General features: G+C 37.3%; 1 protein-coding gene across 1 annotated transcript in view; it reads right to left on the reverse strand.

Moving 5' to 3' along the window:
* The window catches only part of USH2A (usherin), an 870,853-nt gene that overhangs the window by 716,113 nt on the left and 134,778 nt on the right, over positions 1-19,962 (reverse strand). Inside the window, exon 6 of the mRNA XM_089312189.1 lies at positions 1,088-1,151. Within this exon, the coding sequence (XP_089168315.1) occupies positions 1,088-1,151 (64 nt within the window). The remainder of the gene's footprint in view (positions 1-1,087; positions 1,152-19,962) is intronic.

The following is a 19,962-nucleotide window of genomic DNA, read 5'->3' on the forward strand; positions in this document are numbered from 1 at the left end:
AGAATTATTGCAACTTTGTTTTTCCACATTTTAGACAAAGGTGATCTAAAAGGTAGCAAGTCTATTGGAAGTAAATCTCCACAGGACATATGTTGGTGTTATATCACCCTTTATTCAGGCATCTTCTGGTTACGCAAACTAGTGAGAAAGGATGCCCCTGTTGATAATAGATCTGTCACTATTCACAGGCCTGCCTCAAGAGCAAGGCATCCCCAATGTACAATAACTAGTCCTGCCCCTGGGAAGTTCACCACCCCACTATACAAATCCTGACCCCGCCCCTCCCTAACAAGACACAAACACTCTTCCTCCCGAACTGTACTAGAAGTAAATATCAGCTCATCCACAAAACAATATACAGACTATAAGTTGAGCAAGAAATTTTGGAAACTATCATCCACAAAACAATATACAGACTATAAGTTGAGAAAGAAATTTTGGAAACTATCCTAGAATTTTACTTGAGTTTTCTCAACATCGTAAATCTATATGCCTTTAAAAAGCCCTAAGAAAGATTCCCCATCTACTCTCAAGATAATGAAATACTTCATTAAAGCTAGCTCAAGTCTATATAGTTATCTGTTCACTGAAATAGAAAAATATGTAACAAAAATACTTCAAAATCTCATTCATCTTTTTTCCAAGTCTAATAGCCTCATCTCTTAAGACTTTCCCATACATCAAAATAATCATTTTCATTGTTCTACATTTTCTAGTAGTTTTAAATTCAACAAACAACTATAAAAGGGAGATATAAACTGTTTAAGTATCAGAAAATACTTCATATAGAATGCTTAAACAGATGTATCCCAAGTTCTATGGGATGCTCACAAATTGAGTTTTCTTAGAAAAATAATCCTTTGTAAAGTTTGATCAATTTCATATTATAAGGAGTTACCTGAGAGAGCAGCACTAGTGGATAATAACTATAGACCAAACCGAAGCAAACACTGTAAACATTAATTAGGTGAGATTTGCCCTATGCTGTAAAGATGAAAAATGCTATGTTCTTCACAGTAGTCTTATTTAAGTGAATTCAGCATTTATCCTCACACTTCTTGAGGTTCATAATACTCTATCTGCTTACCTATTTGTAAGTGCCACTGAATAAAATCGAAAATCTTGCATTCTTCCAACAAACTGCTCAAAACCTGCAAAATACATACATACATGCATATATATCATATAAATACACACACACACACGGTATGAGGCATCTCAGTTTACAAAGCAATGGCTAATACTCACATAACAGCCCTTTAAAACAATAAAGCTTTAAAATATTTTGATATGACTGACCTTTCAAATTTGTACTAATCAATATATATTTTGCTAGTTCCGCTTGATTAGCAATACTAACTAATTATTTCCATAGACATTGCAGAACTTAAATCAAAGTGATAGTCTGCCCAGCTTATTTATTGACATAAATTCATGACTTTTTCATAAATCACTTTTGCAAATTAAAGTTCTCTCACCAGTTCATACCTCTCTATCTTATCAGGATCTTTTTGGATTGCATTTGCTTCCAATCGCAATTTCCAAAGCACTGGCATGGCCAGGAAGCAGGCACTGCCACCCCACTTCCCACCTGTGCTAGCTACAAGCTCCAGAATAATCTGTTTGGGTCCTCTCTAAACTTAGATTAATGATTGGCCTTGAAAATCTCCAACAAATGAGGATAAATTGAAGACCTCCTACTCATGGGTTCTGACTCACATATTTCAACAGAATCCAAGAGTTCAGTCTCAACATTCATCACCTCAGGAAAATTCTTCTAAGACAACCAGGACCAAAGACCAAACTACAGCAAATTAGATGAGCTTTCAAGGCATAGGTAGGTACCAATATTAATCCACATAAAATTTATTTTATTAATTTATGTAGCAATTATGGATTTAGGATTTTTTTTGGACAGAGTTAGACAGTGAGAGAGAGAGACAGAGAGAAAGGTCTTCCTTCCATTGGTTCACCCCCCCCCCCAAATGGCTACTACGGCCAGCACGCTGCACTGATCCAAAGCCAGGAGCCAGGTGCTTCCTCCTGCTCTCCCATGTGGGTGTAGGCACCCAAGAACTTGGGCCATCCTCCACTGCCTTCCCGGGCCACAGCAGAGAGCTGGACTGGAAGAGGAGCAACCAGGACTAGAACTGGTACCCATATGGGATGCTGGCCCTGCAGGCAGAGGATTAACCAAGTGAGCCATGGCGCCGGCCCTGAATTTAGGATTTTGATAACACAGTAAAGCCCAGAAGGCTGAGGACAGAAAAAGGTAAAAAAAAAAAATTACCATCTCTGAGTTTTTGTTGTTTTCAATAATGAGAAAAATTGGTAAAATGGCAAAACTCTGAAAGTTTCAATTATGGATATATACAGGAGGATGGGATCTGAAGATTATACCAAATCAAAAGTAAATGTTTGTAGTACATTGACCTGGGTCCAGGACTTAAAGTTAAACAAGGTAAGGAATTGTATAAGGAAGGACATATTGTTCTTAGAGACAGGAGGAAAGATGAGGAAAAAAATACATCTGAATACAGCTACATCCTTGTGTGCTTAAGTGCTTCTGTTAAGTGTACAGAAGACAAACTGAGGAAAACCACTCCTCACAGTATGACTTTGCCTTGGGAGGTAAAAGGTAATGTCTGCCAAAAGTGAAGGAAGCTAAATATGCTTCTTATTTATTCTTCATCTTCACCCATTCCCACCCAAACCTGTCCTTCTCATGACATCCATCATATCCCATCCTGCAGCTTCACAGACTAAATGTTTAATGCCCCACAACTATCAGAGTTCCTGAGGCTGAAAGTTCCACACTTCATTTCGCCTCTGTTTAAAATCTTCCTGTCCCATCCCATCCTTCAATGTCTCAACTTTGAAATATGTCCTGTGGGACACTTGCTCTGGTCCATGGTGGCACTATGAGCTCTTGATAACTATACTCTTCTCATTCTGTTGCAAAAAATACCTATTTACTTCTCTAACTTGCTTATGAAACATGAAAGGACAGGAGAGGAGTAAACATTCATGGAAAACAGAATTGAAAGAGAAGTTGATTTTAGCACCAAAAATGTTGAAAATCATGCATAGTTTGTTCATAAAATCCATTTCTCATAAACTTTTAGAAGATCTTTCATATTAAATAAACTTCCCTGGCAAGACATACAGTTTAGTAATTGGTCGTATTCACTGGTCCATTTCTAGCTCGGAGCAAAGTTCCTGGCACATGATAAATTATTCAGTAAATATTTAATAATGAAAGGAAAAGGAAGGAGGAAAGCAGAGAGGAGGGATGGTCATTGTAAAGTGGACTTAAGGAAGGTGGTAGAGATCTGTTACGGTTGCTTCAGAAAATAGGAGAGGAAGTTGATACGTGAGAAAGGAGAGATAGAGGGGTACTAATGAAGTCAATTTTTTAATTAGTAAAGATAACAATACACATTTGTGGGCTATCGGGTGATGTCTCAATACATGTATTCAATGGGCACTGATCAAATCAGTGTACTTAAGAAACATTTTGAGATCTCTGAAAACAGAGATTTTCACTCTCACTGAAACAAGCTCATAAATTACATGGTTTCCTCAAACATGCCAACACCCTAAGAGAGATGTCCAGTGATTAGTGATAGACAGAACTGAGAATTTTCAGGAACGAGCATGAACTCAGGATACAAGGGCATAATTCCAGTTACAGAGTGTAAGTGGCATACCACAATGCTTAGTGAACAGAACGGTAAAACCTGATGACAGGTGTTGGGTGAGCAGTAAAGGGCTACTGGTCATTTCATTGAGCTTAGAGAAGAATGTGGTGGAAATGAGGAACCAGGAATTTGAAAGAACTGTTAACATTTACCTTTGAGCCAGCAAGAGACACACAGAAGTTGAGCAACACTGATGGTGCTTTCAGCATCTCTGGGGCAGCAGAAAAGTTTCTAACACACTGAGAGCATGCTCTACCTCGAGGAAGTCCCCACCCCCAAAAACCAAGTCAGTATTCTAGACTGACCCATGTCCCTAAAAAGGACATAATGAAGTCTTCACCCCTGGTTTTGTGATGGTGACTTTCTTTGGAAATAGTCTTTGCAGATATAATCAGGTGAAGATGACATTTAGAGCTGAATCATGACTTTCAACATGAGGGTATTTTCATTCTTTCACACATGTATTCATTCACATCTCTACTAGTAGGCTATAATGTGTCAGGCACTTTCATGGGTGCCAAAGATGTATCAGTCAACAGCTTCTTCTGTTACAGAGCCTGCATTCAAGTACACAGATTAACATAATCAGTCATTTATGTAGTAGGCTAAATCAAAAAGCCAGTATAAAATCAAGTCAAATCTGAGAAAACCAGAGAACATGGTGGGATCTTATTGGAGACAGTATGTGCAAGAGAGGTCGCATTGAGATGATGGCACTGATGGGGGAAAGGAAGCAAACCTCACATACATCCAGGGACAAAGTATTCCAGGCAGGTTGACTTCACTGACCCCTAAAGTAGTGCACTCAGCATATTGCAGGAGATGCAAGAGTCAGCATCATGGAGGAGTAAGAGCAGAGAGAGCTATTGGAAGGTTAGGTCTGGACAAGGAACTGGCTGGGGAGGACAGAGGTGTGCATTACTAAAAGCCTGGTTGTCTATTGTGAGGATTTTAATTTTTGTATTTTTGTGAAATGGAAAGCCACTATAAGGTTTTGACTATAAGAGTGACACAATCCCAGGTTTATTCAAAACTGTTAGGGCTGCCATGCAGAGGGATAAGGATACGAGCAAAAATACCAGTTAGGAGGTGATTACAGTTATGCAGGTAAAAATGAAGGTAGTCACAGCAGGGTGTTACAAGTGGAGATGGACTTTCCAGAGTGACAAATTAGAATTCACTTTCTATATTTTAAAAACAGTTAAAGGGAAACTCTGCTGCAGATGGAGAATGAGATCTATTTTATCTTCCATAAAATAGACTGGGTTTTATAACCTTTAAAAATTATTTTAGTTTTAAATTTTGGAATCTATGATAAGACAATCAGGCCACTGCTACAAAATTTATATTTGAAGGAATATTTTAAAGAAAAGAGTTACAGAAAGTTTGCCAAAGACCTACAGTCACTGGGAATCACCCATTGCAAACAGGGGATTTATGATGACAGGTCAGGGCAGAGGATGCTATGAGGTATTTCAAGGACACAATCATAAGGATAGAATATACTCATGCCTTTGATAGTGGCCAACTTTTTAACAACAAATATTCATTAAAATAAACATTCCATAAAGAAGCTCCTCTTTGAAAAATTATTCATATGGCAAAGAGAGGTCTAAATTATATCATTTGGAAAAAGGAATTAGACATTACTCACATAAAAAAGACCTCATGACTGTCTAGTAATGACTAGAAAGAAGCAGTGTTGCATTATAATGGGGTGGCTGCAGCAAGGTTAGTTAAATGGAAAAACTATGAATAAATAATATATATATATATATATTTCAAGGTAAAAACCGGTTTGCAATAAGGCTAAACAAGCAAATGGCACACCAATTGGAAAAAAATATATTTGCCTCTGTTTGCATGTAACATGGTCATCTATATAGAAAATCTCAGTGAATCTACATAAGAGCTACTGGGACTAATAAGTGATTCAGACAATTTTGCATGATACATGTTCAATATATAAAAATTAATTCAATTAGTATTACTAGCAATGAATTGATGTAAATTAACTTTAGTTACCATTTATATTAACATTTGAAACATGAAATACTAGTTGTAAATCAAAGAGTGACAGTGCTCATATGTAAAGTAAGTTCTGTGAGACACTGAGGAAACAAGTAGAAGACTGTCGTCCGTAACGACAAACTAAGAGTAACTGAAGATGTCCTGTGCATGACAACTCTGAGGACTCTGGTCAACAGTGTTAAGTCAATGTTTTCAGAACTCTGAATATAATCAAATACTTGTAATACTGAGGGAAATGTTTAATTTTAAAATGGCTAAATATTGGTAAGAACATATTCTGTAGCATTTTCATTTCCCCAAATCCCATCTTCCACCTCTCTACTGCTTAGTGGAAATTTCAAAAACAGACTTCTATAAGGGAGAAAACCAGCAGCCACTGGGAAGAAAAGAATCAGATTTGAGCTCTTCGGAAGTCAAATCCTTGCAGGGGTGGGGAACATCCATCCCATGGGCCATAGAAGGCCTGTGAAATCATTTGTTCTGACCATGCCAAGGCAACCACAGGCAGGACCGAAAATTCAATAAGTCTATAGCAGGCTAATTTTTAATTTGATGATTTTGTATGGCTGTTGAATGATGTTATAAATATCCAAATGGCCCTTTGCAGAAAAAAGTTCTTCCCCACCCCCACAGAGGATTGTCATTATTTGATGTATCTAGCAATGCCCTTGAAAAACCTCATTAATAAGGCTAGAATAGATTCAGTGTTTGCCCAGTGGAAACAGCCTATTCCTGGGAATGTTTATTGAAAACAATTAATGGCAATTGCTTAACATTGCAATTGCATGAAGCAGCAATAACAGTTGGGGAAACAAAAAAAACTTGAAAGGGGAAGCTGTAGAATGACAGTTCCATAAAGGTCTTTCTGAATCTCTGCCATGTGCTGGGATTCTAGAAGGCTAGGCACATGCAATCATGTGTCAGTTCACTTTAGGTTTAAACTTGATGGGTTTATGGAATATCTAAAAACCTGGAAGACAATTATTTTGAGTATATCTTCGAGGGTCTTTCCCAAAAGATCAGTATGCGAGTCTGAGTGGACTGGGTGCGGAAAAAAACACACTCAACATGGGCAGGTACCACCAGATGTCTGGAGCCAAGACAGAATAACTATGACAAATTGGTCTCTCTGAGAGCTTGCCTCACGCCTTGGACATCAGAACTCCAGGTCTTCGTGCTCCAGGATTTATACCAATGGCCCCTCTGCTGAGTACTCAGACTCTTGCCCTCAAACTAGGAGTAACACCTTTGGTTTTCCTGGTTCTGAGGCCTTCAGTATTAGACAAACCATGCTCCAGGCATCCCATGGTATCCAGCCTGCAGTTGACCTGTCATAGGACTTCTCAGCAACCAAGAATAAAATACCCTCAATATATATCTATATACATATTCTGTCAGGTCTCTCTAGAGAACCCTAACACATCCAGACATGCATAATATCAAGACCTGAAAAGGACCCACGCTTGACCTCTAGGATCTGTTGAAGTAGGAAGTCTGAAGTCAAGCCAGAAGGAAAGAAAGATGAGTGATAAAGGAGTCCTTCAGGCTGAAATAAAAGGATATTAGACAGTAATTCTAATCCATATGAAGAGATAATGAGCACTCATAAAGTTAACTAGATGAGTTAATATAAAAAAGTGTATTTTTAGTTGTAATTTTTTCTCTTATTTTAAAAGACAACTTCATAAAGCAGTAATTACACTACTGCATTAATGGCCACAGAAAGTAAAAAGATGTAATTTGTTTGACGATAGCAACACAAGGAAGGGGAAGGAAACAAAATTTGTACTTGCAAAGTTTTTGTAAAATATTGAAATTAGGTTAGTATTCATTTAAACTAGATTTTTATATTAAGATTTTAACAGTATGTGTTGGGAAACCACTAATAAGTAACTAAAATATAAAATAAGTAATAAAGGATTGAAATGGTATGCTAGAAAAATCAACACAAAGAAGACAGCCATGGAAGAACAAACAAAAAAAAAAAACATAAAATACATAACACATATAGAAAAGAGATAGCAGAGTGACACTACAAAACCTTTCCAGTAATTACATTAAATTTAAATGTTTAAACATTCCCATCAAAAAACAGTTATTGACAGAATGGAAAAACAAACAAATAGACATTACCCAACTAAATGCTTTCTACAAACAGGTTTAAGGTCAAAGGATGGAGAAAAAGATATGTTATAAAAGAGTAACTATAAAAAGAGTTTGCATTAGTATCAAATAAAATACTTTAAAACAAAAAAAATTTTACGCAACAAAGACATTTCTGATAATAAAAGTGCCAGTCCATCACAAAGATATGACAGTCATAAACATATGTGTATAAAACATATGTGTATAAAACAGAATTAAAGAAAGAAAAAGGCAATCTTTCAGTAATGTAGAGTTTACTACCCTACTTTCAATCATTGAGAGAGCAATTAGCAGTTCACCAGGGCAATAGAAAAAAGAACGAACTTTACAAACGACTTGGCTCTATCACACATGTATAAAACCTACCACCAAACAATAGGAAAACACGTACCTTATCTCAACCACCCAAACATTCTCCACTATAGGCCATATATTAGATCATAAAACAAATCTAAATAAACAAAATTATTGAAATCATACAAAGTATGCTCTTGTATTATAACGGAATGAAATTAGAAATGAATAGCAGGGGTTGGGGTTGTGGTGCAGTACATAAAGCCACCACTTGCAACATTGGCATCTTGTATTGGAGGGCAGTTTCAGGCCCTAGCTGCTTCAGTTCTCATCCATCTCCCTGTAAATGCACCTTGGAAGGAAGCAGAAGATGCCCCAAGTACTTGAATCCCTGCCACCCAGTTGGGAGACCTGTATGGAAGTTCCAGGTTCTTGGCTTCAGCCTACCCTCACCAGGTTGTTGTGGACATTTGAAAAGTGAATCAGTACATGGAAGATCTGTCTGCCTACCTGTGTGTGTGTCTCTTTCTGCTACTCTACTCTTTGAACAAATATTTTTTGAAAAAATAAATAGCAGAAAAAAATTTGTGATGTTGACAAACATGTAAAAATTAGAAAATACATCCCTAATAATGCTAATAACTGCATCAAAGAAAACACTCACAAGAAAACTAGAAAATCATTTGAGATGAATGAAAATGAATACAGAACACCTCTGAGATTCAGATAAGCAGTATTTAAAAGGATACTTATAGCTGTAAATACCTATATATAAAAAGAAACCTGTCAGATCAATAACCTAACCTTCTACCTTAAGAAACTAGAAAAAGAACAAATTCAACCTAAAGCAAGTAGAAGTAAGGAAATTATGAAGAATGGAACAGATACATACGAAACAGAAACTAGGAAAGCAATAAATAAAAACAAAATTTTCATTCTTTGACATGACCCATCAGTTTGACAAACCTAGACCGACCAAGAAAAAAGAAAATACAAGTTGTTAAAATCAGAAATGGAAAAGGGACATTATTACTCACCTGACACTGGAAAGTTTATAAGGAATCCTGTGAACAACTGTATGCCAAAATTAGATAACCTACAGAAAATTTATAAGAAAGACACAAACTACTAACATTGATTCAAAAATGGAAAAATCTTAATAGACTTATCACAAGTAATGAGGTTACAGTAGCAGAATTTTAAAAATTCCCTTAAATACGCAGGCGCCGCGACTCACTAGGCTAATCCTCCGCCTAGCGGCGCCGGCACACCAGGTTCTAGTCCCGGTCGGGGCACCGGATTCTGTCCCAGTTGCCCCTCTTCCAGGCCAGCTCTCTGCTGTGGCCAGGGAGTGCAGTGGAGGATGGCCCAGGTGCTTGGGCCCTGCACCCCATGGGAGACCAGGAAAAGCACCTGGCTCCTGGCTCCTGCCATCGGATCAGCGCGGTGCGCCGGCCGCAGCGTGCCGGCCGCGGAGGCGATTGGAGGGTGAACCAACGGCAAAGGAAGACCTTTCTCTCTGTCTCTCTCTCTCACTGTCCACTCTGCCTGTCAAAAAAAAAAATAAAATAAAATAAAAAATAAAAAATAAATAAAAAATTCCCTTAAATAAATTCCAGGACTAGATATTTTTACCAGCAAGTTCTACTAAACACTTAAGGATAGAACAGGGCCAATTCTTTACAACCTCATTCAAAAAATATAACAAAAAGAACCATTCTCCAAATCATTTTTAAGGCCATTATTACCCTTCTACCAAAACCAGTAGACAGCACAAGAAACCTACAGACTATTATACACTAGAGAGATGTGAATTCATCTATAGAAATCTAATTAACCAAGTATAGCACTGTAAAGAAAAATACCATAAGCAAAATACAATTACCCCAAGAATGAAAATCTGACTCATCACTGGAAAATCAAGTAATATACAATAAAAGATATGTCAAAGAGTTTATGGAAAAATGAAAGATAAATTTATTTTGGTACAAATATTTTCCAATCCATGTGTTTAGTGATATACATTTTACATGAACTTTTTGAAGACTCCTCCTCTTGAAAGAAAAAAGAATAGAAACCACATGGTCATCTCCACAGATGCATTGCCAAACTCCAACGCTGGTTTACAAAAACAAAACCAGCAACTGGCCATGAAATAAGGGAAATTACTCATCTGATAAATTGTTAAAAATTGACAGCTGACATCAAAATGAATGGTCAAAGATTAAACGGATTCTCCTTAAGATCAGGAATAGATAACAATGTCCACTTTTGAAACTTCTATTCAACATTTGTCTAGCGGTACTGCCCAGGGAAATTAAGCAAAAAAAAAAAAAATGAACTACATATTGGAAAGATAGTACCTGAAGTTTCTCTAATATTCAAATCCCAAGAAACCCACTAAAATCTATTAGAATAAATGAGTCCATCAAATTTTAGGGTACAGTATCAATATACAAAAATGAAGTATATTTCTAAACATTAGCAATGAAGAATCTGAGAATGAAATTATGTAAGGTCTACTGTACTTTGACAAAGTAGCAAAGAAAAATTAACGGAAAAAAGATAATCTTTTTGGGGCCGGTACCATGGTATAGCAGGCTAAGTCTTCACCTGTGGTGCCTGCCTCCCAAATGGGAGCTGGTTTGTGTCCCAGTTGCTCCTCTTCGGATCCAGCTCTCCACTTATGTCCTGGGAAGGCAGTAAAAGATGGCCCAAGTGCTTGGGGCCTTGTACCTCAGTGGGATACCAGGAAGAAGCTCCTGACTCTTAGCTTCAGACTGGCCCAGCTCTGGCCATTGTGGTCATTTGGGACATGAGCCAGCAGGTGGAAGATCTTTCTGTCTTCCTCTCTCTGTGTCTGTGACACTACCTCTCTGCCTTTCAGATCCACTCATCCAGTATTTAGTGAATAACTACCATTTGATAGGTAATCTTCTGGTTTCTGGGATATGTCAGGGAGTAACGCTTTCAAGAATTATTGCCTTCATAGAATTTACATGCTAAAAGGGAAAGTAGAAATAAACAAAAATAAGTAAATTATGTGATATTTTAAAGATGGTAAGAAATATGGGGAAAATATAGAATACCATGATAAGAATTAAAAATGAGGAATTTAAACAGGCTGGTAGAGAAGGCATCTGTCAGAACGTGTTATTTGTGCAGTCCTGGAGTAGGTAAAGGAGTCAGCTTCCTGTACCTGGGGAGGTAAAAGTTCTAAACTGAAGGAATAGTCAATGGCATAAATGCCCTAATATAGAAATATCTTCACATATTCAAAAAACAGGAAAAAGACCAATTTCTGGAAGACAAAGAGAAAAAAGGCAACAATGGTAAGACATAAAACAAGTGAAACAATTGAAATTATTTCATTTAGTCTTATAGAACATTGTAAGAATGGCAAGTTTGACCTTGGTGAAAGGAAGAATGATACAGCATTTACAGAAGAGAATTAATATATTCAACTCATATTTTTGTGCAATTTTGTACTAAGAACAAAGAAGAGAGCCAGGGTGGGAGCTGCAGAAGGTATGCAAGAGCAGCAATGATTACTTGGATTGGGATGATTCTAGTGGAGATAGTGAGAGGCAATCAAAATTTGATATATCTTGAAGCTAATAGGATTTATTTATTTATTTTTTTGACAGGCATAGTTAGACAGTGAGAGAGAGACAGACAAAGGTCTTCCTTCTGGGAAGGGCCATCCTTCACTGCCTTCCTGGGCCACAAGCACAGAGCTGGACTGGAAGAGGAGCAAGTGAGACAGAACCAGGACTAGAACCCGGAGTGCTGGCACCGCAGGCAGAGGATTAGCCTAGTGAGCTGCAGCACCGGCCATAGGATTTATTTTTGACACATATAATGTTGAATATGAGAGAACTATAACTGGCAAGGATGATTCCAAGATTTTTGCTCTGACCTCACTTGAGATCAGGAAAAATATTGGAAAGGCAGTATGTGATGTGATTCAAAGTGAAAATTCCATTAAAAATTTCAGTTTTGGAAAATGTAAGTTTAATTTTGAGGTATAAATGAAACAATCAAATAGAGGTTTCTGGAAGCTAACGCATATAACGGGCTGCAGATTAGGAAAGAAGCCTGGAGGTAAAGTCAAATAAGGAAATCAATCATTTTGAGGATATTTAAAGCTATGAGACTGAAAGTGATCTTTAAGGGAGTATGTGTATGTATGCATAGATTTGGAAATAAAAGAGTAATTACCAAGAAAATACAAATGTAATGAAAATATCAACATATAGAAAAATCTAAGAAAACCTTAACCAGCAAAATTACAAAACAACGCCTATGCACAATTCAGTCAATATAACATGAAAGATAAAAAAGAAAATCTTATTCTTCATTATTGTTGAGTTTCTTGAGCTCCTTATATATGTGGGATATTAATCCTTTAACAGATGTGTAGTTTGAAAATATTTTTCTATCATTCTGTTGGTAGCCCTTTACTTTACTGAGTGTTTCCTTTACCGTACAGAAGCTGCTTGGCTTTATGAAATCCCATTTGTCTACCTTTGCCTATTTGCCTGTGCTTCTTGGGTCTTATCCAAGAAGTCTTTGCCTAGGCCAATGTCTTACAGTGTTTCTCCTACATTTTCCTCTAATAATTTGATGGTTTCAGGTCTTAGATTTAGATCCCTCATCCATTATGAGTTGATTTATGTATAGAGTATAAGGTAGAAGTCCTGTTTCATATTTCTACAGGCAAAGATCCAATTTTTCCAACACCATTTGTTGAAGACTGTCTACAGAACAAGCTATCCAGTTACAAAATAGGCTAAGGATATGAATATGCATTTTTCAAAGGACAAAATACTAACAAACACATGAAAAGATGCTCAGGATCACTACCATCAGAGAAATGCAAATAAGAACCGCAATGAGGTTTCACTTCACCCCAAGTTAGAATGACAATCATATAAAAATCAAACAATGACAAATGTTGGTGGGGATATGGGGAAAACGGCACCCCCATACACTGTTGGTGGAAATGTAAACTAGCACAACCATTATGGAAGATAGCATGGAGATTCCTCAGAAATACAAAAATAGATCTACCATACAATCCCGACTACACTATTGGTAATTTAATCAAAGGAAATGAAATTAACATATGATAGTGTTAGCTGTACCCCTATATTTGTAGCAACTCAACTCACAATAGCTAAGATATGAAATCAACCCAGATATCCATCAGCTGATGACCAGATAAAGAAATTATAATACACACACACACACACACACACAAATGTTGGAATCATAAGAGGAGTGAAATCCCTAAGAGTAATGAAATCCCGTTTTTTGTAACAAAATAGATGCAACTGGAAACCATTATTCTTAGTGAAATAGGCCAGTCCCAGAAAGACAAATATCATGTTTTCCTTGATTTGTGATAATCACAAATAATATTCAGAGTATAAAAATGTAACATATATGAGTAAAAATGACATCTCTGGGATTTGATTATTGCTTATAACTCTTTTCTATACTCTTCAGGAACAGTGTTCTTTCTACATGCTTAATTCTTTATTTATTGGAGGGTTAAGCTTATGATTATAAAGTAAATTGAAAATAGGCCATTGTAATGTTTAAAAGAAATAAGAAAAGGATAACAGAGGGTAGGAATCAGGGCAGTGTCATTATGCTGCTAAAACTGTATATATGAAAGACATGAAATTTGCTTTGTTTATGTAACTTTTTAAAAGTAAAAAATTATAAAGATATTATTCAAGTTTGAAAACAAAGGAAACTCTCAAAAGTATCAAGAGGAAAAAACATACTCGTAACATACAAGGAAGCATTAATATGAATGATGGCTGATTTCTCATCAGAAGCAATGAAGGCAAGAAAAAAATTAAAATCTTTAAAGTCTAAGATAAGTAACAATAGTAATTAATATGAAATTTATGAGAATATTTCAAATAGTTGAAAAATTAAAAAAGACATTTTGGTGTTCAGAAGATATGATATCTTAAAATCATTTATGGAAAACACAGTCTGAAAAAACTACTCAGGGGCTTCAAAATTATTTTGCACCAAAATAAATTTATCTTTTAATTCAATATTTCAAATTTTTTAAAATATTCACTTGTTTATTTGAAAGGCAGAGATGGAGAAAGAAGTCTTCCATCCGCTGGCTCACTCCCCATATGGCTACAACATCCAGAGCTGGGCCAATCCAAAGCCAGGAGCCAGGAGCAACTTCCAGGTCTCCTACGTGGGTGCAGGACCCCAAGCATTTGGCACATCTTTTCCCAAGCCATTAACAGAGAGCTGGATCAGAAGAGGAGCATCCAGGGCATGAAAGGCTCCCATATGAGATGCCAATGCCACAGGCATAGGCTTAACCTACTACACTACAGAAGTGGTCCCTCTACAAACTCTTAAAATACTCTAAAATTAACAATGAGAATATCCTCCAAAAGTGAAGATAAATTAAAGGAATGTATACAGATACTTAAACTATTCCCTTCAGCAGAATGAGCTACAAGCAATGGAAAAGGAAGTGCTTTGCTCTGACTAAAAATAATATGAAGGGGAGCCTAGGATTTGTATAACATAATACTTAAAGGGCTAATCTTTAAAAAAGAGAAAGAATATATCTAGACAAGATATAGCATTTTCAAACATCTGCTTTGTTACTGATCTAACTTGAAATTTCTTTATTACCTCACCCTGAAAAAAATTAAATTTGAAATCAAAAAAATGGAATATAGCCCATGGTCACTATCTTAAAATACCTGGGTTTCATAAAGTCAACAAACTTAAATACATCAATGAAAAATATTAAGAACAGCAAAATTGTATTGAATACCAAGCAGGAAACAATCATACATTATAAATAAGTTTGAAGCCTCGAGAAGGGGGCCAAGATGGTGGTATAGCAGCATGATGTTGAGTAAAGGGAAAACTGGATTGCTAGTGAGCAGAAGGAATACAAGCCAGGGGCAGAATCACAAGCGGTTCATGTAAAGTGGCCCAGCAGTCCACCAGAGACTGCTCAGATCCACTCTGGGGGAACAAAGAGGAGGGAGAGGCCGTGGATATACAGTGAGGCAGCAGCATAGGAACCAAGTGAGGAGATTGGTTCACCGACCTCACCCACCTCCTACGCAATGATCCAGGTGAGAGGTGGCAAGTTCACAGAAGTGCAGGCAGTGAAGGGTGGGGAAGCTTAGAAAACCATGTTTGCAGCTCTAAGCAGGAAGGAGAAATTGTTGGGGAAAGGGTGGAGAGGTTGGACAAGCCATGGTCCTTCTGTGTCTCCTCGCATCCCCCAATCTGGACCTACAGCTGATGGGGAGAAGCCAAACTGTTTACATTTTTGAGTGGAAGCAGGGGGCACACATATGCCTCCTGCGCACACACCCATCAATTGTGGGGCCTCCTCACAATATGCCCCACCTGAGAACAAGGGTCACAACATTTCAGAGTGATTTCCTCCCCACTACGCAAGCTGTACAACAAGTAGTCCTAAACAGTTAAAACCTGAGCTCATTTTACGCACCAGTGAGAAGTGTTACTAGCCCCAGTAGGTGGGGCTTAGTGCACCAAAGCCTTGGTACCCATCTCCATCACAATCTAGAAGTCAAAAGGGCTCCAGGAGGCAGGGCTGAGTGCTTCTACTTGCAATACACAGACACATAGCAGTTAACAGCAGAGGGAAAGGAATTTAAAAATAAAATCAACCAGAAATCAACTAGATATATTGAAGAACAAAGGAAAAATCCTGAATAAGAGTAAGGAAGACTTTATGAACTCGTCAGAGGAGCAATACAAATCCTCAATAATGGAGGCTGAAGAAGAGATGGAGGATATGACAGAAAAGGAATTCAGAAAATCAGTAGCTTACTTAGAAGCAATCAGAAACAAATTTACAATCTAAATGAAAAGTGCTCCCAAGAAACTGAGATTTTAAAGAGAAGCCAGATGAAATACTGGAAATGAAAAATTCAATAGACCAAATTAAAAAAGCAGTGGAAAGTCTTAGCAATAGATTGGATGAGACCGAAGAAAGAATATCAGAACTAGAAGACAAACTGCCAGAAATAATACAGTCAGACCAAATACAAGAAGAAGAAATTAGAAAATTAAAATCTCAGTTGGAATGTTACAAGATTCTATCAAATGCCAAACTAAATCCTAGAAATTCTGGAAGGTGTGGGAAGAGAGAGGGTTTTAGAAGGCCTACTTCCTGAAATCATAACAGAGAACTTCCACAATTTGAAGAAAAAAAGAAACATCCAAGTACAAAAAATACATAGAATTCTCAAGAGACAGAACCAGAAAAGAATTTCAACACAACACATAGTAGCAAAACTCACTTCAGTAAAACACAAAGAACAGATCTTGAAATATGCAAAAGATAAACGACAAATCACATTCAGAGGAAATCCAATTAGACTCACTCTGGACTTCTCATCACAAACCCTACAGGAAAGGTAACAATGGCAAGACAGATTCCAAGTCCTAAGAGAAAAAAACTGTCAACCCAAAATACTGTACCCTGCAAAACTCTCATTTATGAATGAAAGAGAAATAAGGATCTTACACAACAAGTAGAAATTGAAAGAATTTGTAACTTCTGGCCCAACCCTACAAAAGATGCTCAAGGATGTGCTACACACAGAAACACAAACAGGAATATCACTACAAAAGAAGATGAATGCAGAAAATGACCCAACAAAAGTACAAATGAAATCCAAAATACATAAACAAGACTACTTAAGGAAATATGGCAGGGAAAAGATGGTATTTAACAATAGTCACACAGAATTAAAATGGTCTCAACTCCCAAGTTAAAAGACACAGACTGGCTAAACGAATTAAAAAAGAAAACTTAATCTACCTTTTACCTACAAGAAACATATGTTACCAACAAAGACACATGCAGACTGAAAGTGAAAGGATGGAAAAAGATAATCCATGCTACCAGAAACCAAAAAAGAGCTGGTGTGGCCACACTAATATCAGACAAAATAGACATTAATACAAAAACTATTAAAAGAGACAAAGAAGGACACTGTATAATGATTAAAGGATCATTTCAAGAGGAAGATGTGACTATTAATAAGGTATATGCATCTAATTACAGGACACTTGGCTATTTAAAAGAATTATTAAGGGATGTAAAGGGAGATACAGATTCAAATACAATGGTAACAGGGGACAAGACTACACTTTCAGCAGTGGACAGATCAACCAGACAGAAAATCTACAAGGAAACAACAGAGTTAATTTACACCTTAGACCAAATAGACCTAGCAGATATCTACAGAGCATTCCACCCTACAGCCACAGAGTACACATTTTTTTTTCTCCAGTGCATGGAACTTTCTCTAAGACTGACCATATGCTAGGCCATAAAGTGAGTCTCAGCAAATTCAAAAAATCAAAATCATACAGTGCATCTACTCAGGCCACAACACAATGAAGCTGGAAATCAACAATTCAAGAATCTCTTCATCATATGCAAACACATGAAAAATGAACAACATGTTTCTGAATGAACAGTGGGTCATAGAAGAAATCAAAAGAGAACTCAAAAAAATTACAGGAAACAAATGAAGACTACAATACAACATACCAAAATTTGTGAGATAAGCAAAAGCAGGGTTAAGAGGAAATTTTGTAGCAATTGGTACCTACATCAAGAAAATAGAAAGGCACCAAATAAAGGAACTATCTATGCACCTCAACAATCTAGAAAAGCAACAGTGAATCAAACCCAAAATCATAGAAGAAAAGAAATAATTGAAATTAGAGAAGAAATCAACAAAATTGAAACAAAAAAAATGAAAGAGCAGCAAAATGAAGAGCTGATTTTTTGAAAAAATAAACAAAATTGATACACAATTGGCCAAACTAAGCATAAAAAAGAGAGAGAAGACCCAAATCAAGAAAGTAGAGATGCAAAAGGAAATCTAACAATAGATAGCACAGAAATACAAATAATCAGAAACCACTACAAATTGCTGTATGCCAACAAACTGGGAAACCTAGAAGAAGTGAATAGATTTGGAAATGGCGCTGCAGTGTAGTGGCTAAAGCCACTGCCTGAAGTGCTGGTACCCCATATGGGTGCCAATTTGAGTCCTGGCTTCTCCATTTCCTATCCAGCTCTCTGCTGTGGCCTGGGAAAGCAGTAGAAGATGGCCCAAGTGCTTGGGCCTCTGCACCCATGTGAAAGACCCGGAAGAAGCTCCTGGCTGCTGGCTCCAGATCGGTGCAGCAATGGCCATTGTGGTCAATTGGGGTGTGAACCAGTAGATGGAAGATATCTCTCTCTCTCTCTCTCTCTCTCTCTCTCTCTCTCTCCATAACTCTGACATTCAAATAAATGAATAAATCTAAGAAAAAAAAAGAAATGGATGGATTTTTGGGCACATACAACTTACCTAAATGGAGCCATGAACACACAGGAAATCTAAACAGACCCATAACCAAGAGATAAATTGAATCATTAAGAAATACACTTATTAGAAAGAAAAGCCCAGGACCAGATGGCTTTACTGCTGAATTCTACCAGACATTAAAGAAAAAACAAACTCCAATTCTTCTCAAGGTATTCAAAGCAATTGAAAGGGAGGGAATCCTCCCAAATTCTTTCTATGAAGCCAGCATAACCTTAATTCCTAAACATCAGAAAGATACAACCGAGAAAGAAAAATTGGCCGGTGCAGCGGCTCACTAGGTTAATCTTCTGCCTTGTGGTGCCGGCACACCGGGTTCTAGTCCTGGTCGGGGCGCTGGATTCTGTCCCGGTTGCCCCTCTTCCAAGCCAGCTCTCTGCTGTGGCCCAGGAGTGCAGTGGAGGATGGCCCAAGTACTTGGGCCCTGCACCCCATGGGAGACCAGGATAAGTACCTGGCTCCTGCCATCGGATCAGCGCAGTGCGCTGGCTGCAGCGTGCCAGCCGTGGTGGCCATTGGAGGGTGAACCAACGGCAAAGGAAGACCTTTCTCTCTGTCTCTCTCTTACGATCCACTCTGCCTGTAAAAAAAAAAAAAAAAAAAAGAAAGAAAGACAGAAAGACAGAAAAAAGAAAACTACAGGCCAATTTCCCTGATGAACATAGCTGCAAAATATTCAACAAAATTCTGTCATTCAAATCCAACATCAGAAATATCATTCACATAGACCAAGTGGGATTTATCCCTGGTGTGCAGGGATGGTTCAACACTCACAAATCAATCAATGAGACACATCATATTAACAAATTGAAGAACAAAAACCATATCTTAATAAATGCAGAGAAAGCATTTTACAAAATACAACACCCTTTCATGATGAAAACTCTAAGCAAACTGGGTTTAGAAGGAACATTCCTCAACACAATCAAGGCAATTCATGACAAACCCACGGCAGCATCATATTGAATGGGGATAAGTTGGAAGTATTCTCTCTGAGATCTGGTAACAGGGATGTCCACTCTCACCATTGACATTCAATATAGTCATGGAAGTTTCAGCCAGAGCCATTAGGTAAGAAAAAGAAATCAAAGGGATACAAATTGGGAAGGAGGAAGTCAAATTATCCCTATTTGCAGACAACATGATTCTATACAAAAAGGATCTAAACGAGTGACTACTGGAATTCAAAAAGTAGCAGAATATAAAGTCAATATACAAAAATCAGCTTCCTTTGTATACACAGAAAATGCTATGGCTTACAAAGAACTTCTAAGATCAATCCCATTCACAATAGCTACAAAAACTCAAATACCTTGGAATAAATTTAACCTAGTATGTCAAAGATCTCTATGATGAGAATTATA

The sequence above is a fragment of the Oryctolagus cuniculus genome, chromosome 13, assembly GCF_051225735.1.
Source record: "Oryctolagus cuniculus isolate XC-2025 breed Fujian yellow rabbit chromosome 13, ASM5122573v1, whole genome shotgun sequence".
In the NCBI taxonomy this organism is placed as follows: Eukaryota; Metazoa; Chordata; class Mammalia; order Lagomorpha; family Leporidae; genus Oryctolagus; species Oryctolagus cuniculus.